We start from the raw sequence: 24,787 nt of genomic DNA on the forward strand, positions 1-24,787 counted from the left end.
TTGTTTATATTGAAAATTTAAAAGAATTGTATATGCAACCCAAGTTACAAATATTTAAAAATTACAAAAAACTTAATTTATTATTGCCATTGCTATTATTTATTAATATCCCCATCGAATAACAGATGCCACAACCAATTTCAATTTATCTAATAGTTTATTACTAATATAACACTAATTGGTTATACTACTTTGACACAATAACTAAAAAGGTTTGTTATCAAAAATTCCAAATATTAATCAATAAAAAACAATTAACGGGGACTAGATTTTTATTATTCATAATAAGAAACAACAAACTATTATAGAAACACCTAAGAGCCATTTAGACCAACTTTTAAATAAATTAACTCTAAATCTCACTTAAATTAAAAATCAATTTATAAAAGAGTCGTTAAAAATAGCTCCAAGTCACAAAATAAAAACGACGATAAAATAGATTCACCGGGACATTTTTTCGAGCGTTATTACAAATAAATCATTCGTGTTAAAAGAAGGCACGTATTTTTGGCGCGATTTCTTCAAGGCACATAAATTCCGACTTCTGGAATGTAGTTCTATCATATTTTTCTCGCTCTTAAAAGATTTAACCTTTTATTTATTTATACATTAAATGCTCGGTGCCTTTTTTAATTCTCCTCTTCCCGATTAAATTACATTATTAAAATTGTATTCGATACTTGCTAACGTTTGAATCCGTAGAAGACTTACTATCCCTCCCCAAAGAAGATCCCCTTCTCACACTCCCATACATTTTGACTTTTGACGGGGGTGGTAAAGAACTTGCGGAGTTATCGCTTAATGTTGAGCCCGAATCTCGTTCCCCGGCGCTTCCTATTCTTGTTCTTGGAGATGAGGAGGATGGTTTTCGTAATGATGAGCTTGATCCTCCGCTTTCTGATAATCTCCCGTATTCTCCTAATTTCCTTGGGGGTGGGATTAAAGATCTGGCGGGAGATCCTCTTCTACTGCTTGTGTTTGAACTTAACGAATCGCCTCCATCCGATTTTTTTCTTGGGGGAAGAGGAGCCTCGTTATCAGGCAACCGATTATAATCACCAACGAATCGTCTTGGTAAACCGCTGCGATGACCGCCCGAAGTTCTCGGGGGTCTTGGTAAACTACTGGGGGGTAAATCGGAATTATTGGCGGAGGGGCCCTCCTGATGGTGCTGCTGTTGACCCCCGTTATCTTGCATGCGTTGTTGCTGTGATGTCCGACCTTGTTTCTCCAAAAGGAGCATTTCACCGGATTCGTGTCGCGATTGCGGAGGTAACAGCAAGGCCCCCGATGTTGATTCGAAAAGGGCCCCGCCGCCTGCACCGTTCACACCCGCCAATAATGGTTTGGGTATTTTTCCTTTTCTCTGCGCAGCGACTGGATTAGCGAATCCTGGAAAACAGCAAAGACCCCGCTGAAAAAGAGGAAAGACGAAAGAGAGCTATTTTTGGGACGTGTCCAGGACCTGCGTAAATAAGATTCACCACAACTTGGCGAATCACAACCAAGAGGTTAGTTTTTTTGACACACCCAGACAATAACAGGGGATTTAGGGATTGTTAAAAAGGGATGTATAAAAGGATTAGTTGTAACATAGACGACAAAGATGTTTAAGCAATGTTTAAAAAAGAAAAAAAAACAATTAACAAAACCAAAATTGCGTTTTTAATGGTTTTATTAAGTGCATGCTTATACACAAAAAAATACATGCATTCTTAAATTAATTAAAATTTTAAAAAAACAACGTAAGAACTTGGTAGGGATTGAATTTAATTAATTAATTAATAAATAATTTTTTTTTGTAAGAAAAAGAAAAACAATTTTCTAAATTACCACACTAAAAACTTAAAAAGAAGGAAAACCGACTCACTTTGACTGCTTTAACTTATTTTTTTTTAACACTGAAATAACTTTTTTAACATCCAAAAAAATGTAAAAATCTTTTTTGCAATTTACATTAAATTAAAATAATTTCTCCATATAAAACAGTCATTAATAAAACGTTTCGGTTTCGCTTACCTTGCTTAAAAGTTGCGAATCAAGCTGACTATCAATCTCTTTCAATTGACTATCCAATGATTGTTTCGTCGAATCGAAACTTTTCGTTGATTCGTATTTGTACGATGGCATGTGATGGTACGACGAGTCGCTTCCTGCGTACGAATTCGAACCGAAACCAGTTGAACTCGTCAGAACACTACTCACTAGAAATTTGGTTTCATTTAATTAGATATTAAAATTGAAGTTAATTACATTAATTTACCTAATTCTTCCCTTGAAACGGAAGTACCTAACATGTGATCAATATCGGCTCCTCCTAAACTCGGATGCGGAGTGTGATGTGGAGATCTTCCTAACATGCTCGAAACGTCTTTGTCGTAGGTGTGTTTTTGAAGGACTTTTATCATTGCATCTCGTTCGGCTAATTTTGATTCTAAGTCTTTGAGTCTGCAAAAAGAATATGTAAAAACTTGTAACTTAATATGAAATATACAAAGTGATAGGTTGAGATAAAGTCCCTAGATTATCAAAGTACCGTGAGATACCAGATTTCAAAAATGTAATAATATACAGGGTGTTCCATTTAAAAATCTAAAGTTAGTGTCACTTCCGGCGAAACCGGAATTGAAAGAAAAATTACTTGTATGTCAAAAAGTGTCTCTTATCATGTGTATAGGATGTCCCAAATTTGAATCAATTTTCTTCAAAACTAAAGGAGATGCGGGGGTGTACCATGATCCTGTTACACCCGGTATACCAGAAATCGACGTCAGTGTCATATGTCATAATGTTAACTTCACATTTCTTTACCATAAAGAAGACATCACAAACTTTATTATAAATATGTTTGTAAAATCAATTTTGTTCAACTTTTGTAAAAGGATAAATAACATAAATATAAAAGGTAAAACTAGAAAACTAAATTCTAAGAACACATTGGCTGTTCAAGCCGGTCATATTTTTTTTAAAGAAAAAAAAATTTATTTAATAAACTATTGTGTTCTATTTAGCAATTAAACTAAGAAGTGGAAACCTGAGTATAATTGAACTCAGGCATTGTATCATACATATTGATATATATATTATATCATATATTCATTCCGTGATGTGCGCTTGTAGAGCTTAGGCGTGTGTCCGGTTATCCACATTTAATAAAGTGATATAGAAAGTGATAATGTCCAAGGGTATTTCTACGCGGGCTGAAAATAAAGACGATGATTCTATGGTCGCCCGAATTGTTGAAAAGGTGTTGTCTAGCAAGATTTTGTTGGATAAGTTTATTGAAAAGTTAAAAGACCGGGTGATTGACATCTTTAAAGACAAGTTAGAGGAAGAGAGACAGAAAGTTGATGCTCTGGAGGCCCGTGTTTCAACTTTGGAAGAACAGGTCTCTAAAAATGTTTTTCTCTTGGAAGAACACGAACAATATTCTCGTAGGAATAATCTACGTTTATTTGGCGTTGTTGAGAAACCTAAGGAAGATCTTGCCGAGGTGCTTCTGAAGATTTGTAAATAAAAACTTAAGATCGATCTAAAGTTGGAAGATGTGGATTGTTGTCATCGTTTGGGGGCTACTGCGGCTGCTGATAAAACGCCGAGACCTATTATTGTCAAATTTTGTCGAAGATGCGTACGTAATTCTATTTATAGAGCCAAAACTAAACTTAAAGGCTCAAAACTGGTTATTCGGGAGGATTTGACGAGTGAACGGGCGGGCGTAGTAAGGTATTTGGTTAAAAAATTCGGTCCAAAAAATGTCTTTACGGAAAATTGTAACATTTTTTATAAACAAGATGATGTTATTAAAAAAATTAGTTCTATGCGAGACAAATCTTATTTGTAGTTCGTTTGCGGATGCCGTTGGCAGCGTCTACTTTTTCGGATTTTCTTTTTGCATTTACCTATATATTTTTTTTTTTTTTTAATTTTTTGTGAGTTTTTGTTTTTTATTTATATTTTGTCCGCTTTTTTTTTTCTTTTTTGTGGCTGCGTGATGCGATGTGATTATCGGAGATTCCTCTTAGATTCTCTTTAGATTTGCTCACTTAAACATTAGATTCTTAGTTCCTAAGTTTAATCAATTTTGTAATCTTATTAGACATCAGAATTTTGATGTTTTTGCTATAACTGAGACCTGGTTGTCGTCTGATGTTAGTGACGAGATTATAGTCTGTGGTGACTTTAACATTGATTTTCTTAATTCTCAAAATATGAACACTGAGGCCTTGAAAACGCGTTTTTCATCCTTTGATGCTAGACAGTTGATTAATGAGCCAACTAGAATTACTCGTACTTCGTCCAAATTGATTGATCTTCTTTTTGCCTTCTGTACGGTGGATGTCAGACATTCGGGGGTTATTGCTTCTCAGATTTCTGATCACGATATCATCTTTTGTGAGTTATCGTTAGCTGAATCTTTCTGCACAGTTTCTTTTAGGGTCGGAAGAAGTCTGGGTACGATCGATGTAGCAAGTTTTAGGGAATTTTTAAAGCAAATTTCTTTTAATCATATTTTTTTTATTGAGGACATTAACGAGAAGCTTGCTTTTCTCAATAATGGCATTCTTTCTGCCTTTGATGTTTTTTCACCTGTGGTTTGTAGACCGAAAAACAGTAGGATAAGACCACCCTGGCTCACTGACAACTTAAAATTTATGATCTCATTGCGAGATAAAGCGAAAGCGAACTTTAAGAAGAATCCGTCTTCCGCTAGATGGGACTATTATAAGTCTCTGCGGAACTTAACGGCATTTACTGTGAAGGCAGAGAAAAGAGTCGAGAAACTTGTGTATGATTTAAGGTCATGTTCTGAGGGTAGTGATGGTATTAGCGCCGATATGATTAAGCTTGCCTGTCCAGTCATTTTACCTTATTTCACACATATATTAAATGTCTGTATTGCAGAGGGGAGGTTTCCGGACATTTGGAAGCATGCTCTAACTAAACCTATTCTTAAAAATCAAAATCCTACCAGTTTTAGTCATCTGAGACCTATTAGTTTATTGCCAGCTTTTTCAAAGATTCTGGAGAAGATACTAAAACAGCAACTTGTGGAATATCTTCATGAATTTAATTTACTGCCGGAATTTCAATCAGGTTTTAGAATGAGTTTTAGTACTACTACTTCAATGATGGCGCTTATGGATGAGCTGATTACTGCGATTGATCAGGGTAACGTTGCTATTCTCACTCTGCTAGACTTTAGTCGTGCATTTGATACTGTGAATTATACCATTCTTTTGTCGATTCTTTCGTCAATTGGCTTTGATTCGACTACTCTAAACTTAATTAGTGCATATCTGAATGGTAGATCACAGTCGGTTGTTATTGATGGGGTGGCATCCGAGTGTCGTGAGGTTATCTCCGGGGTTCCACAGGGCTCTATTCTGGGACCGATTTTGTTCTCCATTTATACAGCTCATCTTTTTGATCGGATTCAACATGGTACACAGTATGTTTACGCGGATGATACGCAGTTGGTTCACTCCTTTCATCCCTCCCAATGGCGGGAGGCTATTCGTCGCATCAATACTGATCTCCATTGTGTTTATGAGGCATCCACTGCACACTGTCTGAGGATCAATCCTGATAAATCGGCGGTCATGATCTTTGGGAATACAAAATTCACTTCAAAAGTGGCTCGGCCCTTTGGTATTGTCATGAATGGTACGAAATTACCTGTAGTTGATAGTCATAAAAGTCTTGGTTTGGAAATTGATAGTTCTTTTAGATATTCGTCTCAGGTCAGTAAATATGTTAAAAACGCTTATTTCGCCCTCAGGCTACTTTTTCCGCATAGGTCTTACTTACCCATAGATGTCAAGCGGATGTTATGCGATGCTCTTGTTTTGTCTCAATTTAATTACATGGTTCCTGTATACCATCCAGCGTTAACTGCTTTTGATTCAAATAGAATCCAAAAAATTCAAAACTGCTGTTTACGTTTTATTTATGGCATACGAAAATATGATAAGATATCTCATAAGTTAGTTGACGCTGGATGGTTGTCGATGGGGAACAGAAGAGTGCTTCAGACATTGGTGGTTTATCATAAACTAATGTTGTGTAAGACTCCAAGTTATTTATATAGGAAGATTAATTTTAGAAGTAACGTTCATAATCGATTGACTAGGTTTATTTCCTTTATTTCTTCACCTGTCCATCGCACGGGTTTGTTTGAGAGATCTTTCTCATACCATGTTTACAAATCCTATAATCTTATTTCGATGGCTGATAGGAAGTTAAGTGTATCGACGTTCAGGTCTCGGTTATTTGAAAGGTTATTCAGATGTCAGTGTGCTTCTCTGTTGCAAGGGGTCCCGATATCGAGTTGCGTTGCGCATGTCACGGAATCGAGTTTAGTTAATTAGTTTATTATTTATAACTAATTTAATAATTTTTTTTTGTGTTTTGTGTTTGTTACGTCTTCAATTATTAATGTTTAATACCTCTTTTTGTTATCGAGGTCCAGATGGAAGAACAGGATTTTATTTTCCTGAATCTGCGCCTCGTGAATTGCTTGCCGCACTATGCTATCTTTTGTTTAGATAGTTTTATTTTGTATCTTTTTTTTTCTTTCGAATCATTTATTGTTTTTATTTTTGGTTATATTATCTTGCTATCTTATATTGTTTTATTTCTGTAATTGCTGTGTGGTTTGGCAATAAAGTCTATTATTATTATTATTATTATATATACAGGATGTCCCACAACGATTGTACAATACTGCATCAGCGTATTCTCTGATCGAAAACAGACAAGAAAAGTCTAATAAACATAGGTCCGAAAATGGACCAATTTCGAGATATTCAAAGTTTTAGTTTCATAAGCTGACCTATTGTAAACATCATTAATTCTAACGATTTAGATGCAGTAATTATATGATTACCATGGTTATGATGAAGTTTAATAAATAATAAGATAATATTAAGTTAATTAATACAGTTCATTAGTAATTTAACAAAACAAGTAACAAAGATTGTCGAAGAAAATCGTTCAACCAGCATAAAAACAATGAATATTTAACAAATTGGAAAAGATTCATGTCATAATAAATGTTCAATATGCGCACCATTTACTTCTAAACACAAACGGATACGTTTTCTAAATGAACTTCTAATGCGTTCAAAGATACTAGGAATTTGTTTTACTGTGTCAAATGCGTTACTAATTTTATTCTTCAAATCCTGCACATTTTGAACGTCTTCAGAATAAACAATTTGTTTTAAATGTCCCCAAAACCAAAAATCTAACGGATTTAAATCTGGTGAACGAGGTGTAGTAGCAATCAGATGATGAGTTTCTAGTATTGCATGGGGATTTTCATCGCTCCAAACGTGCGCATTATGAATATTAAAAATTCCGCTTTGAGTAAATGTTGCTTCATCCGTAAATATGGCCCACCTACAAAAAATCTCTCTTTTTTCGCCATCATTTTCTGTTAGAGCTTGAACGGTGTTGTAATGATAAGGATAAAGCAACTGCTCCCTTAAAATGCGGTGAACGGTTGTTTTGTTAATGTTTTCTTGTGCAGAAATTCTTCTAATGCTGGTTGAGGCATTTTCATCGACTCTTCTCAAAACTGCTTCTTCTAATTCCACCGGCCTTGTGTAATGTCTCTCCGTGGAATGGCTGTGGGTTACGCTTCCCGTTTCTTTTAATCTGAGAAATAGTCTGCTAAAGGTGTGACTATTAGGCAATCGTCTGTTCGGGAACCTTTGCGCGTAATGACGAGCTGCTAACGACGCATTTCCATCAGCTAGTCCGTAACAATACGCCATATCCGCCATCTCTTCCTTGGAGTAATTTATTGGAGCCATACTTAATAGTTTTATTAAATTAAATAGTAAAATAATAATTTCGTGAAGTATTATTATTCTTTTTGATTAGACAACTTATCGTAATCATAGTAACGACTTAATTATTATAAAAACAAATTTAAATTCATGATGTTAACAATATCAGCTTATGAAACTAAAACTTTGAATATCTCGAAATTGGTCCATTTTCGGACCTATGTTTATTAGGCTTTTTTTGTTTATTTTTGATCATAGAATACGTTGATGCAGTTTTGTACAATCGTTGCGGGACACCTGTATATATAAATATACCGAACACATTCAAATTTCGCGGTTTATTAAAATTACTTCTATTACAATCCTCTTGGCGGTGCTGCATTCAATTTGATCGGTAAAATAGTGCGGAGTAATGCTTCTATATAAGTATAATATAAATATTTTCGATGCAAAGTACCGCGTTTCATGTGTATTTGAAATGTTCGAGAGTTTGACAGCTTGTCAGTGCATGTTACCACTTATTTACAAAAATAATGCCGTCTTCGTGCCTTTGAAGTTACAAAAATTACAGTAAGATGGGCTTTCGACTCTTCAGAGTACCTCGAGAAAAAAAAGAAAGGAAATTTGGCGTAATTTTATTAACAGAACGACATAGTTTTGAATTTCCCGCTTGACTTTCGAGCCAAAATGGCGGCAACCACGGTACTTTGATAATCTAGGGATTTTAGGTTGAGATAAAATCCCTAGATTATCAAAGTAGGTACCGCGATTCATGAAGCCTATGTATTCGAACTATTCGAGCCAAAATGGCGGTTTGACAGCTTTTCAGTGCATATCACCTCTTATTTATAAAAATAATGCCGTCTTGTTGCCTTTGGAGTTGCAAAAATAGCAGTAAGAAGGGCTTTCGACTCTTAAAAAAAGAAAGGAAATTTGGCGTCATTTTATCAACACAACGACATAGTTTTAAATTTCCCGCTTGACTTTCGAGCCAAAATGGCGGTAACCACGGTACTTTGATAATCTAGGGACTTTATCTCAACCTAAAGTCCCTAGATTATCAAAGCAGGTACCGCGATTCATGAAGCCTATGTATTCGAACTATTCGAGTCAAAATGGCAGTTTGACAGCTTGTCAATGCATATCACCACTTATTTACAAAAAAATGCCGTTTTGTTGCCTTTGGAGTTGCAAAAATAGCAGTAAGAAGGGTTTTCGACTCTTCAGAGTACCACGAGAAGAAAAAGAAAAGAAATTTGGCGTAATTTTATCAATATAGTTTTAAATTTCCCGCTTGACTTTCGAGCCAAAATGGCGGCAATCACGGTACTTTGATAATCTAGGGATTTTAGGTTGAGATAAAGTCCCTAGATTACCAAAATAGGTACCGCGGTTCATGAAGCCTGTGTATTTGAGCCAAAATGGCGGTTTGACAGCTTGTCGGTGTATATCACCATTTATTTACAAAAATAATGCCGTCTTCTTGCCTTTGGAGTTGCAAAAATAGCAGTAAGAAGGGCTTTCGACTCTTTAGAGTACAACGAGAAAAAAAAGAAAGGAAATTTGGCGTTATTTTATGAACAGAACGACATAGTTTTGAATTTCCCGCTTGAGTTTCGAACCAAAATGGCGGCAACCACGGTACTTTGATAATATAATCTAGGGATTTTAGGTTGAGATAAAGTCCCTAGAGTATCAAAGTAGGTACCGCGGTTCATGAAGCCTGTGTATTCGAGCCAAAATGGCGGTTTGACAACTTGTCAGTGCATATCACCTCTTATTTATAAAAATAATGCCATCTTCTTGCCTTTGGAGTTGCAAAAATAGCAGTAAGAAGGACTTTCGACTCTTTAGAGTACAACGAGAAAAAAAAGAAAGGAAATTTGGCGTAATTTTATCAACAGAACGACATAGTTTTCAATTTCCCGCTTGACTTTCGAGCCAAAATGGCGGCAACCACGGTACTTTGATAATCTAGGGACCTTAGGTTGAGATAAAATCAATAGATTATCAAAGTAGGTACCGCGATTCATGAAGCCTATGTATTGGAACAAATGGCGGTTTGACAGTACTAGAAAATAATGCCGTCTTGTTGCCATTGGAGTTGCAAAAATAGCAGTAAGAAGGGCTTCCGACTCTTTAGAGTACAACGAGAAACAAAAGAAAGGAAATTCGGCGTAATTTTATCAACAGAACGACATAGTTTTAAATTTCCCGCTTGACTTTCGAGCCAAAATGGTGTCAAACCGCGGTACATTGTAAATCTAGGGACTTTTGGTTAAGATAAAGTCCCTAGATTTACAAAGTACCGCGGTTCATGACGCCTGTTTTCGAGCCAAAATGGTGGTTTGACAACTTGTCACTGCTACTCACCACTTATTTACAAAAATATTGCGGTCTTGTTGCCTTTGGAGTTGCAAAAATAGCAGTAAGAAGGGCTTCGACTCTTCAGAGTACCACGAGAAAAAAAGAAAGGAATTTTGACGTAATGTTATCAATAGATCGACATAGTTTTAAATTTTCTGCTTGACTTTCGAGCCAAAATGGCGGCAAACCGTGATACTTTGTAAATCTAGGGACTTTAGGTTGAGATAAAGTCAATAGATTTACAAAGTACCACGGTTCATGACGCCTGTTTTCGAGCAAAAATGGCGGTTTGACAGCTTGTCATTGCATATCACCACTTATTTACAAAAAAATGCCGTTTTGTTGCCTTTGGAGTTGCAAAAATAGCAGTAAGAAGTGCTTCGACTCTTCAGAGTACCACGAGAAAAAAAAGAAAAGAAATTTGACGTAATTTTATCAACATAGTTTTAAATTTCCCGCTTGACTTTCGAGCCAAAATGGCGGCAACCACGGTACTTTGATAATCTAGGGATTTTAGGTTGTGATAAAGTCCCTAGATTATCAAAGTAGGTATCGTGGTTCATGAAGTCTGTGTATTCAAGCCAAAATGACTGTTTGACAGTTTGTCAGTGCATATCACCACTTATTTACAAAAATATTGCCGTCTTGTTGCCTTTGGAGTTCAAAAAATAGCAGTAAGAAAGGCTTTCGACTCTTTAGAGTACGAGAGAAAAAAAAAGGAAATTTGGCGTAATTTTATCAACAGAACGACATAGTTTTGAATTTCCCGCTTGACTTTCGAGCCAAAATGGCGGCAAACCACGGTACTTTGATAATCTAAGGACATTAGGTTAAGACGTAATCTCGTAAATTCTATTACTATTCGTAACCATTAATCAGAGAAGTGCTCAAGGTGGAAAGTGCGAGTCTATTATATTGTGTAGTAACATATTGTGTTGGCATTATAATAAGAATGAAGGATTTTAGATAAAGCAGCGAATTTAGTGGAAACCTAGATTAAGGGCCGGTTGTACCACCTCCCGATAAACTATCTAACGGATAATTACCATGGATACAGCGGTTTTAAGCGCTCTCATTGGCTAAGGGCCGGTTGTACAATATAGCGATAAACTTCCCGACAGCGTTATCTGGCAGATAAGTTAGTTTGTACTGTATTACAATGTACGGATATTTTTGTCGGTAAGATTATCGGCAGGATAACTTATCGGGTACTCAGCGGTGCCGATAAGACACTTATCCGGCAGATATTTATGGTTACCAAGGTTTTTATATAAAAACTTTGTATGATTACTGCATAGGTTAACCTCTAACATTAAACGTTAACCTTATATGTACGATGTGTCAGTGAAAATTTTTTTAAACAATTTATATTGTCAAAATCATAATTCAAACTTCAAAGAAAGACGTTGGCGTTACCATTCTACGACATAAATCACTAGATATGGGGAAAAACTACTACCAACCGACTCTTATTTCGCCGATAGCAATCCTACCGACAAAAACAGTTTGTACAACAGCGAATATCTTTATCCTCCTGATAAGTTTATCGGGCGGATAGATATCAGGTAGATTTATCGGTATATTGTACAACCGGCCCTAAGTGCGCCAATTTATCTAGCGGATAAATTTATCGGGAGTTGGTACAACCGGCCCTAAGTCAAATAAGGTCTATAATGTTGTGTTGAGTTGGATAGGGTTAAACCTATACCTATAGTTCATTTTTTTTCTATAAGACCTGTTGAATTGTTGTAAAGTTGGCAAAATTAGCAGGGAGTTTTGTTTTATCATGTTTTGAAATAAATATATCACACTGACGTTTGAGTTTTCGTTATTCAAAAAGAAAAGGTGCATAAAAAATGTTGTGATTTGCCATTTATTTAGCTAGAAAAGGTGTTTTGTTCTATTTAATTACTTTGTAGCACGTTTTTACAATAAATAGGTACTTCGTTAAAATCGTATTTATCTAAAAATTTATTAGTGTTTTAACCTCAACTATTTAGTTACTGAAAATGTTACTAAAAATCAGGAAAACAACATAAATTTTATAAGGGTCCTAGATAATACCAACAGAAACCCTAAAAAATTTACATTGACAAGTATTAGCAAAAAAAACGAACTATAGTATTATGTTCTTAGCAAACATACCAAGTATAGCACAACCCACCTTCTGGTTGTTATGCAAGCTCATTCTCATTTTGAACAATATCTGATGTAATGGGAAGATCATACCTTGTGAGGGAACTTAAGCAAAGTCGAATTTGTGTCCTGAGTAGTTAATCGCCTTGCAGAATATAAGAAGACTGTTAGGTAAGATCATGGTTGTTGCACACTACTTGCAATATTGGTAATTACTCATGGTTGTTAGACAAAATCAGGTATATGTATTATATGGTAAGGTTAATATCCTTTCAGAAGAAGTAATAATGTCTGAGTTAATGTTTGTTGGGGTAGATAGATCATAATTCAGCAAGAACAATGAATCATATCTGTGGTTATCTTTAGCATCTTCATATAATAAGAGAAGCATTGAGGTATCTTATTGTGGCTTTTAAGAGAATAAACGCTTGAAGATTGCAAAATCAATAAAGTTAGATGATATGCAACATGTCAGCAAGGCTGATTACATTCTGGTGAAACTTTCTGAAAAAAGTAACTTTCTTACTTAGATTCTAAATCGGCAACTTTTTTCTGAGCCGCATGAACTTCATCCATGTGACGAATCTTTTCATTTCGTGCTTCGGCGATAATCTTCTCAGTTTCCTGACTGGTTTTTTCTAAAGCAGCGATTTTCGCATCCCTAAATACAAAACAAAAAAGAATCATAAATCATCATAACCAATAATATCAAAAAAAAATAATAATAATTACTTAGGAATGCTAGCAGCATCAATAGCAGCTTGCCTCAAAGCACTTTCCTCCAAATACCTCTGCTCCCATTTCGAACATTCCCCTTCCAAAGTAATAATTTTCTCCTCGCGATCGCGTAATCGCCTCTTCAACTCCGAAATCGCATCACTATGCAAATTGGTATCGGAATTATCGCTACAATTAGCACTTTTCGTTCGTTGCAATTCCAATTCTAATTGCAACCTTAATTGTCTTTCGGTTTGTTCGCGTCGATCACTCGCTAATTGCAATGAAGATAAAGCCCGTTGGAGTTGAGCCGCCCGTTCCACGTAAACTTGCCTTTTCCGGTTTTCTTCTTCCAAACGAACAACGTTACCTTGAGCATTATTTAAAGCTGCCTCTAAAATATCGATGTGTGTGCGTTGTTCTTGTAACGTTGCTCGTTGTGCTGCCAATTCGATTTCTTGACGTTCTTTAGCCGCCACTAATTCTTTATCTAAAGTTATTAACATTTAATTAAACAATAAATATTATTGTTGCAATAACTTACTTTGAGTTATTAATTGGGAAATTAAAACTTCCCGTTTATTTAATTCTTTTCTTAAGCTGTCCATTCCCGATCCATCGGCTGTTGGTGATCTGGCGTAAGCTTGGTTACGATAAAAATCCATTTGTTCCTTTAAGGTGCGATTTTGTTCAATTATTCGTCGATTATCGTTTTGTAATCGTGCCCTCGCTGTTTTTTCTAATTGTTCGCGTCGATCGCACGTTTGGACTAGTTCTTCATGGGCTTTGTGAACTTTTAACACTTCGTGTTCCAACTAAGTAAAACAAAAATGATTGAAATTGAAATAGATTCCATAAATTTATTTTTTTAAATAAATTTTTGATTAAAGTTTAAACGTCAATGTGACACTAATTCAGTGTTACCAACTGTAACCAACTTCACAACAATTTGACAAAATTAAATGTCAATTTTATGAAATGTCATGTTTTTTTAGGAAAATTAATTAATTTATTCTTAAATCATACAAATAAGGAATCTGTTTACGTTTTTTTAATATCAAATCTTTAGAAAGTCCTAAAAAAATTAAATCAAATTGACGTTTTTATAAATTTTGACGTTTCAAATAATACTTTGACGTGAATAATAATGATTATTCACCGCTATTATTCAATAAAATGAGTACCCTTTAATATTTATAATATTATAAGCAGGGCCCGGAACTTTTGTAACAAAACGATACGATTTCCCCCCTCCACTCGTTCTCAGAAAATCTTGATTAAAAGAATCATACTGTTCAGTGGGAAATTAAAATTTCAAGTTAGAAAAAAATTGTGTTAACAAAAATTCTTCCTGAAACAATTCTAAACAAACTTTGTCAACAATTTTTTTTGATTTAATCAATAATTAAGGAGATAACCTCAAAATAATAATTTTTCCGTTTTTATACATAATTATACTTAGATGCTTAATTAATAGAGATGTAAAAATTTTTTATTAAGATAATTGATTCAAAATCGAAATTGAAACAAATTTTATTTAAAACATTTTTTAATAAAAACAGTAATTGTTGAGATAATTAATTTTGATAGCATACTATTCAGAGGGAAATTAAAATTTCAAGTTAGCAAAAAATTGTATTAATAAACACTGTTCCTGAAGTAATTCTAAACCAATTTTGTTAACACCATTTTTTGATTAAACCAACAATAAGGATATAACCTAAAAAATATTAATTTTTGTAGCATACTATTCAGTGGGAAATTAAAATTTCAAGTTAGCACAAAATTGTATTAACAAACACTGTTCCTGAAGTAATTCTAAACAAATTTTGTTAACAACATTTTTTGATTAAATCAACAATAAGGATATAACCTAAAAAATATTAATTTTTGTAGCATACTATTCAGTGGGAAATTAAAATTTCAAGTTAGCAAAAAATTGTATTTACAAACACTGTTCCTGAAGTAATTCTAAACAAATTTTGTTAACAACATTTTTTGATTAAATCAACAATAAGGATATAACCTCAAAAATATTAATTTTTGTAGCATACTGTTCAGTGGGAAATTAAAATTTCAAGTTAGCAAAAAATTGTATTAACAAACACTGTTCCTGAAGTAATTCTAAACAAATTTTGTTAACAACATTTTTTGATTAAATCAACAATAAGGATATAACCTAAAAAATATTAATTTTTGTAGCATACTATTCAGTGGAAAATTAAAGTTTCAAGTTAGCAAAAAATTGTATTAACAAACACTGTTCCTGAGGTAATTCTAAACATATTTTGTTAACAAAATTTTTTGATTAAATCAACAATAGGGATATAACCTCAAAAATATTGATTTTTGTAGCGTACTGTTCAGTGGGAAATTAAAATTTCAAGTTAAAAAAAAATTGTGTTAACAAAAATTCTTCCTGAAACAATTCTAAACAAACTTTGTCAACAATTTTTTTTGATATAATCAATAATTAAGGAGATAACCACAAAATAATAATTTTTCCGTTTTTATACATAATCATACTTAGATGCTTAATTAATAGAGATGTAAAAATTTTTTATTAAGATAATTGATTCAAAATTGAAATTGAAACAAATTTTATTTAAAACATTTTTTAATAAAAACAATAATTGTTGAGATAATTAATTTTGATAGCATACTATTCAGAGAGAAATTAAAATTTCAAGTTAGCAAAAAATTGTGTTAACAAACACTGTTCCTGAAGTAATTCTAAACAAATGTTGTTAACAAAATTTTTTGATTAAATCAACAATAGGGATATAACCTCAAAAATATTGATTTTCGTAGCATACCATTCAGTGGGAAATTAAAATTTCAAGTTAGCAAAAAATTGTATTAACAAACACTATTCCTGAAGTAATTCTAAACAAATTTTGTTAACAACATTTTTTGATTAAATCAACAATAAGAATATAACCTAAAAAATATTAATTTTTGTAGCATACTATTCAGTGGGAAATTAAAATTTCAAGTTAGCAAAAAATTGTATTAACAAACACTGTTCCTGAAGTAATTCTAAACAAATTTTGTTAACAACATTTTTTGATTAAATCAACAATAAGGATATAACCTAAAAAATATTAATTTTTGTAGCATACTATTCAGTGGGAAATTAAAATTTCAAGTTAAAAAAAAATTGTGTTAACAAAAATTGTTCCTGAAACAATTCTAAACAAACTTTGTCAACAATTTTTTTTGATTTAATCAATAATTAAGGAGATAACCTCAAAATAATAATTTTTCCGTTTTTATACATAATTATACTTAGATGCTTAATTAATAGAGATGTAAAAATTTTTTATTAAGATAATTGATTCAAAATCGAAATTGAAACAAATTTTATCTAAAACATTTTTTAATAAAAACAATAATTGTTGAGATAATTAATTTTGATAGCATACTATTCAGTGGGAAATTAAAATTTCAAGTTAGCAAAAAGTTGTATTAACAAACACTGTTCCTGAAGTAATTCTAAACAAATTTTGTTAACAAAATTTTTTGATTAAATCAACAATAGGGATATAACCTCAAAAATATTGATTTTTGTAGCATACTGTTCAGTGGGAAATTAAAATTTCAAGTTAGCAAAAAATTATGTTAACAAAAATTGTTCCTGAAACAATTCTAAACAAACTTTGTCAACATTTTTTTTTGATTTAATCAATAATTAAGGAGATAACCTCAAAATAATAATTTTTCCGTTTTTATACATAATTATGCTGAGATGCTTAATTAATAGAGATGTAAAAAATTTTTGTTAAGATAATTGATTCAAAATCGAAATTGAAACAAATTTTATTTAAATCATTTTTTAATAAAAACAATAATTGTTGAGATAATTAATTTTGATGGCATACTATTCAGAGGGAAATTAAAATTTCAAGTTAGCAAAAAATTGTATTAACAAACACTGTTCCTGAAGTAATTCTAAACAAATTTTGTTAACAACATTTTTTGATTAAATCAACAATAAGGATATAACCTAAAAAATATTAATTTTTGTAGCATACTATTCAGTGGGAAATTAAAATTTCAAGTTAGCAAAAAATTGTATTAACAGACACTGTTCCTGAAGTAATTCTAAACAAATTTTGTTAACAAAATTTTTTGATTAAATCAACAATAAGGATATAACCTCAAAAATATTGTTTTTGTAGCATACTGTTCAGTGGGAAATTAAAATTTCAAGTTAAAAAAAATTGTGTTAACAAAAATTGTTCCTGAAACAATTCTAAACAAACTTTATCAACATTTTTTTTTGATTTAATAAATAATTAAGGAGATAACCACAAAATAATAATTTTTCCGTTTTTATACATAATTATACTTAGATGCTTAATTAATACAGATGTAAAATTTTTTTATTAAGATAATTGATTCAAAATCGAAATTGAAACAAATTTTATTTAAAACATTTTTTAATAAAAACAGTAATTGTTGAGATAATTAATTTTGATAGCATACTATTCAGAGGGAAATTAAAATTTCAAGTTAGCAAAAAATTGTATTAACAAACACTGTTCCTGAAGTAATTCTAAACAAATTTTGTTAACAACATTTTTTGATTAAATCAACAATAAGGATATAACCTAAAAAATATTAATTTTTGTAGCATACTATTCAGTGGGAAATTAAAATTTCAAGTTAAAAAAAAATTGTGTTAACAAAAATTGTTCCTGAAACAATTCTAAACAAACTTTGTCAACAATTTTTTTTGATTTAATCAATAATTAAGGAGATAACCTCAAAATAATAATTTTTCCGTTTTTATACATAATTATGCTTAGATGCTTAATTAATAGAGATGTAAAAATTTTGTATTAAGATAATTGATTCAAAATCGAAATTGAAACAAATTTTATTAAAAACATTTTTTAATAAAAACAATAATTGTTGAGATAATTAATTTTGATAGCATACTATTCAGAGGGAAATTAAAATTTCAAGTTAGCAAAAAATTGTATTAACAAACACTGTTCCTGAAGTAATTCTAAACAAATTTTGTTAACAACATTTTTTGATTAAATCAACAATAAGGATGTAACCTAAAAAATATTAATTTTTGTAGCATACTATTCAGTGGGAAATTAAAATTTCAAGTTAGCAAAAAATTGTATTAACAAACACTGTTCCTGAAGTAATTCTAAACAAATTTTGTTAACAACATTTTTTGATTAAATCAACAATAGGGATATAACCTCAAAAATATTGATTTTTGTAGCATACTGTTCAGTGGGAAATTAAAATTTCAAGTTAGCAAAAAATTATGTTAACAAAAATTGTTCCTGAAACAATTCTAAACAAACTTTGTCAACAATTTTTTTTGATTTAATCAATAATTAAGGAGATAACCTCAAAATAATAATTTTTCCGTTTTTATACATAATTGTACTTAGATGCTTAATTAATAGAGATGTAAAAATTTTTTATTAAGCTAATTAATTCAAAATCGAAATTGAAACATATTTTATTTAAAACATTTTTTAATAAAAACAATAATTGTTGAGATAATTAATTTTGATAGCATACTATTCAGAGGGAAATTAAAATTTCAAGTTAGCAAAAAATTGTATTAACAAACACTGTTCCTGAAGTAATTCTAAACAAATATTGTTAATAAAATTTTTTGATTTGATCAATAATTAAGAACATAATCTCAAAAAATTTGTATATATATATTTTTTAATGAGAAAATCGTTTTAGAATTTAATTTAGAACAACTTTTGTATGAAATTTTCTGCTGAGAACGAGTGGAGGGGGGAAATCGTATCGTTTTGTTACAAAAGTATCGTGCCCTAATTATAAGACAAATATTATTGTTAATTTACCTTTTGTGTTTTGGCAACTCTTTGATAACAACTATTTAATTCCTGTTTCAAAGCGTTATTTTCTTGCATCAACAGCTCGATGGTTTCGGAAAGTTGCCACATTTCATTTTCATCTTTTCCGGCATCGTATTCCTCTCGGCCTCTCGTTTTAGGGCGTGGAGCCGTAACGGTTTTTTTAAACGCGGCTAAATCCCCGCCGATTTTACCCAACCCAATTTTTGAAAGATCCGGTTGAGATTTGGATAAATTAAATTTATCGGTTTTCTCTTTTGATTTGCCCCCCCATTTGGGATATTCGGGCGGAGGCGGTCTCCCTTCAAAATCATATTTTAAATCCATCCCTTTTTGAGATTGATTCGACGTTTCTTGCGGATCTTTAATAACTTTGACTTCTTTAGCTAAATGTTTCAAAACTGAGGATTGATTCAAATAATCGTCGGGAATATCGGTTATTTCTTGTAAACCAGAACTGTTTATCGACGGAGATGGTGAAATTCGTTTTTGAATTGGCGATAATTTATTCTCCTGACTCAACGAGGTTTGGTGATTAATATAACTCGGCGGGTTTGTGTCACTCGTACCTGAATTTCTTCCAAACCAAGGTTCATCCCCGGCGCTGTGAATAATCAGGGTGTTATAAGACGACGAAGAAACGTCCAAAGAACTTCTATTTGATGGTAAACTATCTCTGAGTGAGCTCCTATTTGAAGATTGCAAATTTTCTTGTCCTTGCGGCTCTTGCCTTGGTGTGTGTCTAATAACATATTTCTCTTCATTTGATAAATTTTCATTTGATGTTGATACATCTGTTTCGCTACCACTTAAACTTTGGGTAAAACCTAAAATCATACATTAAAAAATTAATAATAACACATTAATACGTTTTCAACAATAAAATTTCAATTATAATTTTGGAATTCCATGGTCAAGCACATCTTCTTCAGTAAAGAAATGTTAACTAAATGTTATGCTACTCTACACTTAACCTTCGTTTAAGAGTGGAAACGTTGATTGCTGTTTCTTGAGCTTGCCAAAGGCTGCTTTATTTTGTCCCGCTTCCTTTTGCCAAATTCAAATATGCCAAATATTATTTGTTGATTTGCTTTGCTTGATTATTTAATCAAAGAAACTTATAAACAAAGGTTTTTCTAAACGTTTTATATTTTTTTCTGTAAATGACAACATCATATATTTTTTGACAACTATTTAATTTTTTTTTAACGACTAACTTCACAGTTATTTTTTAACAACAATTTTACTCTATAGATGGCGCTATTAGCCATGTGATTTTAAAATTAAATCATAAACAAGTTTTGATGTTTAATTTTTAACCATATTTTAACATTATTAACGTTTGAATTCAAGAATAAAGTAAAAAATAAAATTTTGGCTTATTACAAATATCGGCTATATAATCTGTTAAAGGAAACCAAATACAAAGCAAATAGTAACAAACTGCAGATGTCTAAATTTGCTATTTTTCTGACTTATATTTTGGTCTTCCTACTTTCTACTTTTTCTCTGCTTTCTTTAATATGTTAAGTCAGATTTTTTCAATTAATCGCCTAAAAAGACCAAAGGCTAGATAAAAGCCAGAATGAAAGCTAAAGGTTTGTCTTCTTTCTAATTATGCCTCTTCCTTTAATTTCTCTTTACCTTCTTGTTGGGTTTTTAACTTATTTAGCACAAATAGAAGGCACAAAGGAAGTATAGTTCATTTTTTTTCTATAATACCTGTGAAATTGTTGTAAAGTTGGCAAAATTAACAGGGAGTTTTGTTTTATCATGTTTTGAAATAGATATGTCACACTGACGTTTGAGCTTTCGTTATTCAAAAAGAAAAGGTGCATAAAAAACGCTTTTACAATAAATATGTACTTCGTTAAAATCGTATTTATCTAAAAATTTATTAGTATTTTAACCTCAACTATTTAGTTATTGAAAATGTTACTAAAAATCAGGAAAACAACATAAATTTTATAAGGGTCCTAGATAATACCAACAGAAACCCTAAAAAATTACATAGATTAGACGTCAAAGTCACACTGAGTTTTTGTTAGTTTATGTTAATCTTGGAAGAAAGCACAAAGATGACTATGTGTCTATAATAATGACTAAGTATATTTATAAATAAGGAAAACGTGTATTAAACATTGTTATAAAATGATTCTTGCGCTTTGATTTCAGTACCTTTCCAAAACAGAGATGGCGCTGTTGACATTTCTTACTTGCCTATTTTGACAGATTTCAAATGTCAAAACTTATTAATACATAAAATCGTACAACATCTTTTGATTTGATTAATTTATAAAACAATTTATGTTTTATTAATATATTTATTTATTTTAAATAATTTAAATTTTTAGGTAAGGTTAAGTATAAAAAAAATTTACCTTGTGGTGGTAGAATTCGTGATCTAAAACGGTTCGTTTGTTGTAGAGCGCTCATAATCGAAAAGCCCCAAAAGAATTCTTCTCAACACTTTTATGTTTGAACATCTAAAAAGAAACGAAGAAAAAAAGAGATAACTTTACGATGTTTTTAACGAGTTAAAAAAGGACGAATTATAAACGGGACAAACTCGGGATTGAGACTATGATATACTCGTTACCCGTGAAATAATATTAGAAACGTTTATATATCGAAGTATGTAGGAAGGGAGTCTGTATACGGCTCAGTAGTTGAGAGAAAATTAGATCGGAATGCACGAAAACAAACATATGTATAGGATGGTTAGTTGGCTCTCGCGAAATCGCAAATAAACCGACAAGAAAACGATGTACGAATCCCGTTCGGGTCTAAACGCAAACTTACAGAAGTAAGAACTGAAAGCTGCGAATAAAAGGGTGCAAATTTAGACGATGCCGGCCCCACAAACGGAACACACACACTTTAGGAACGTATAGGACACAAAAAAAATCACCAAGCTCTCTCTAATAAACCGAGAAGACTTGCCCACCGACCAAATACCTCGCGAGATGGCACTTGCGACGCTGGTGGATTCGAAATCGTTCGAATTCCACAAATTCCTCACCCGTATACTAACTAAACCGAAAACGTTTCGATGAGGATTTTCTAAAAATAGATTTTTACTCAGATTTATATAGATCTTTGTCTTCCTTGTTTTCTTTTTTTCTCTACCAACACAAACCAAGTTGAATATTTCCATTTTATTTGACCCTTGTTATATATTTACTTACGCATTAATAAGTTTTAACTCACTTCACCTTCAATCTTATCTTTAATTCGCACATAAAATGCATAAAATCAAAATCCACTTAGAACTGACGTTTAATGACGTTTAACATAACCTTAAAAAAAATAACATAACCTTCATGAGAAACGTCAAAATTAAAAATTATTATAATTATTGATGATTAAAGATTGAAAGGTTAATTAATAATAAAAATTCGTTACGAAATGAGTACGTACGAAATAAGTAAATCATCTGTAAGTTATTATTTCGTGTTTAATCCGTTTTAATTTAATCCTAACCTCACTTTTTAGTTACTGAGTTTAAAAGCGGAAATTTTACGAAAACAAGATGAAGTAACGAAAGCTAAGCTTCAAAATAAAGCGAAATCGGTTCAAGAATCCCGGAAAAGTACCCCGTTGGAATTAAAAAATAAAGGGGTAACCGAACGATCGAAGCTTGATGAAGTGGAGGATGAAGATTTGTTGAAAAAATCGCGAGATGTTTTACAAGCCAAATCGAAATTGTACGAACAATTAGAACAAGGAAAGAAAAAGAGAGGTAGCGAAAGATTTTTGGTCCAATTTGGAAGGAAATTGACGAACGCAAAACCTCCCGATGACTCAAATGAAGAAGACGATTACGATCATTACCCCGAAAGTGACGAAGAAAGACACTTTTCCGACGAATACGAACCTGCCAAAAATCGTGAGGATGAATGGGTTGAGTACACGGATTGTTTAGGAAGAACGAGGAAATGTTTAAGGAAAGATTTAGAACACATTAAAGAAAAAGACGTGGAGTTAAAGAAAACGATTAAAAAGAAACAAGAAAAAAGCGATGATAAAATTGATGAAATCGAAAAGAATGAGGAAAAAGTTAAAGACAATGATATCAAATTCGACGAAAACTCTGAATTATTATCAAACGACATGAGAACAGAGCTTTTACGACAAAAATGGGAAAAAGAAGAGGAAGAATTAACCAAAAAAAGCGACGTTCATTACCAAGATATCCTCTTCGACGAAGCTAGAGTCCACGGCGTGGGTTATTACGGCTTCTCAAAAGACGAGCGTCAAAGAACGCGTCAACAAGAAGCCCTAAAAAAACTTCGCGAAGAAACGCAACGCGAACAACAAAAAGCGGAAGACAAAAAAAAATTAAGAGACGCTCAATTAGCAGCTAGGGCGAAAGCGGCGAGAAATCGAAAACGAGAAAGAATGGGATTACCCCCAGAAGAAGAATCAGAACAAACTGACGAAGTTATTGAAAAAAATTTAGAAGATAATCAATCAAAAAGTACCCCGCAAGAAATTGAAGCAGATCGTAAACGCGAAGAACAAAGAAAACGACATATTAGGCCGTGGGATATTGGAAAAGAAGGTGTTAAAGAAGAGTTGACCCAAGAAGAATGGGTTTATAAGAAACGAAGGGAAAGAAACGATGAATTCGCACCTCCTAAAGCGTATAATGAGCGAAAGAAACGAGTTGATAACAAATTTAAAGTTGATACATCAAAACCACCCCCGAAAATTAATAATCCTGCAAAGAAATTAAATCCTTATAAAGAAAAAACTCAGTTTCAAAGAAGGCCGATTATTAACGAATGTTCTGATTCAAATTCTGATTCAAATTCTGATTCTGATGAATTAATGAGAGGAAGTTATGAGGAAGATAAACGCGGAAAAGGTGTTGAGATTGCCCCTCCGCCTACTTTTGATTATTATGGGCCAAGTGGAAGTAAAAAATTAAAAACGTCCAAGCCAAAAGAGGATATTGCAGAATCTATTACAGCTGGGTTGCAGTTTTTGAGGCAACAGTCCGAGAAAAAGGGCAGAAATCGGGACGATGATATGTTTGTAACTTAATGTTATTGAATAAACATTTAATAATCATTTTTTTTTCATTATTCAAGAAAGGTTCAAAATGTTGTAACCACTTTTACCCCAAATATAGGCTCCATTAGATACTAGGATAATTCTTGTATAAATAATAGATTTTGCTACAACTAAAAGCATGAAGATAACCTCAATATGTTTCTCATAGAAATTCACATCAACAGATGGCGCCACCCATACCCAGATAGACCACCAATTAATGGAAAAGAGTCTCCTTTCTAATCCTGGGATGCCCACAAGATACTGTTCTTTATTCTCTAGTGATATAACAAGAAAACTGACTCTCTAATAACAGTACAAGGACATTGGACCAAAATAAAAGTAGCAATCATGGAAATAGTCAAAAAAATACTGGGATACCAAACTTACAAGAGGAAGGAGGCTTGGTTCGATAACGACCGCAAAGACACACAAGGGAGAGAAAAGAACAGTTTGAATAAGCAAAGATCTTCTTATTTAGATCATCTGGAAGAGTAGCTCCCCTCAGTTTGGAAGCAATAATAATAGCGCCATCTTCTTTTTGGCAGCCGTTCTATCGCATTAATATTATGATAAAAACTCATACTCCGTAACAAAATACGTCCTTTTCAATAATAAAAATAAACAATTAATATGCTATTTATCATAAATAAATACGAAAAAGAACAAAAATTATTAATATGTTGGTAATACAGTTTACTTAAAATTTTGTGCTAAATGTGTTGCATACGTGATAATGAATTTCGTATAATAATTTTAAATCATGTTTATTTTTAGTTTATTTAAACATTAAGAACAAGTTATCCGATTTCTTTTAAATGTTAATGTTTAAATTAATTGCTTATAAAA

General features: G+C 32.2%; 2 protein-coding genes across 4 annotated transcripts; one reads left to right on the forward strand and one right to left on the reverse strand.

Moving 5' to 3' along the window:
* Window positions 1–557: 557 nt before the first annotated feature.
* On the reverse strand, window positions 558–22,160 carry LOC111419962 (angiomotin-like 2a). 3 transcript variants are annotated; one of them, XM_071199502.1, is made up of 9 exons: window positions 22,069–22,160; window positions 21,262–21,366; window positions 18,869–19,707; window positions 13,561–13,831; window positions 13,032–13,506; window positions 12,826–12,960; window positions 2,264–2,448; window positions 2,020–2,204; window positions 558–1,414 (listed from the first exon to the last, which is right to left on the reverse strand). In XM_071199502.1, the coding sequence occupies exons 2-9, from the start codon at window positions 21,314–21,316 to the stop codon at window positions 662–664; spliced, it is 2,898 nt and encodes a 965-aa protein (XP_071055603.1). In that variant the 5' UTR covers window positions 21,317–21,366; window positions 22,069–22,160; the 3' UTR covers window positions 558–661. The 3 variants fall into 3 exon arrangements, with proteins under 3 accessions (XP_071055603.1, XP_071055602.1, XP_071055604.1); XM_071199501.1 differs by lacking the exon at window positions 22,069–22,160 and adding an exon at window positions 21,683–22,020; XM_071199503.1 differs by lacking the exon at window positions 22,069–22,160 and adding an exon at window positions 21,480–21,552.
* Window positions 22,161–22,168: 8 nt separating this feature from the next.
* LOC111419961 (coiled-coil domain-containing protein 174) lies at window positions 22,169–23,956 on the forward strand. Its single transcript, XM_023052847.2, has 2 exons — window positions 22,169–22,318; window positions 22,376–23,956. The coding sequence occupies exons 1-2, from the start codon at window positions 22,289–22,291 to the stop codon at window positions 23,927–23,929; spliced, it is 1,584 nt and encodes a 527-aa protein (XP_022908615.2). The 5' UTR covers window positions 22,169–22,288; the 3' UTR covers window positions 23,930–23,956.
* The last annotated feature ends 831 nt before the right edge of the window (window positions 23,957–24,787 follow it).

This window comes from Onthophagus taurus, chromosome 10 (assembly GCF_036711975.1).
Source record: "Onthophagus taurus isolate NC chromosome 10, IU_Otau_3.0, whole genome shotgun sequence".
NCBI classification, from domain to species: Eukaryota; Metazoa; Arthropoda; class Insecta; order Coleoptera; family Scarabaeidae; genus Onthophagus; species Onthophagus taurus.

Excerpts from the sequence above, each read along its gene's own strand:
- LOC111419961 (XM_023052847.2), top strand. The coding sequence starts at position 22,289 with ATGAGTACGTACGAAATAAGTAAATCATCT. Across the intron at positions 22,319-22,375 it reads ACGAAATAAGTAAATCATCT|TTACTGAGTTTAAAAGCGGA; the intron begins GTAAGTTATTAT and ends CTCACTTTTTAG.
- LOC111419962 (XM_071199502.1), bottom strand. The coding sequence starts at position 21,316 with ATGAGCGCTCTACAACAAACGAACCGTTTTAGATCACGAATTCTACCA. Across the intron at positions 13,832-18,868 it reads GAGTTGCCAAAACACAAAAG|TTGGAACACGAAGTGTTAAA; the intron begins GTAAATTAACAA and ends TGTTTTACTTAG. Across the intron at positions 2,449-12,825 it reads GTTGCCGATTTAGAATCTAA|ACTCAAAGACTTAGAATCAA; the intron begins GTAAGAAAGTTA and ends TTCTTTTTGCAG.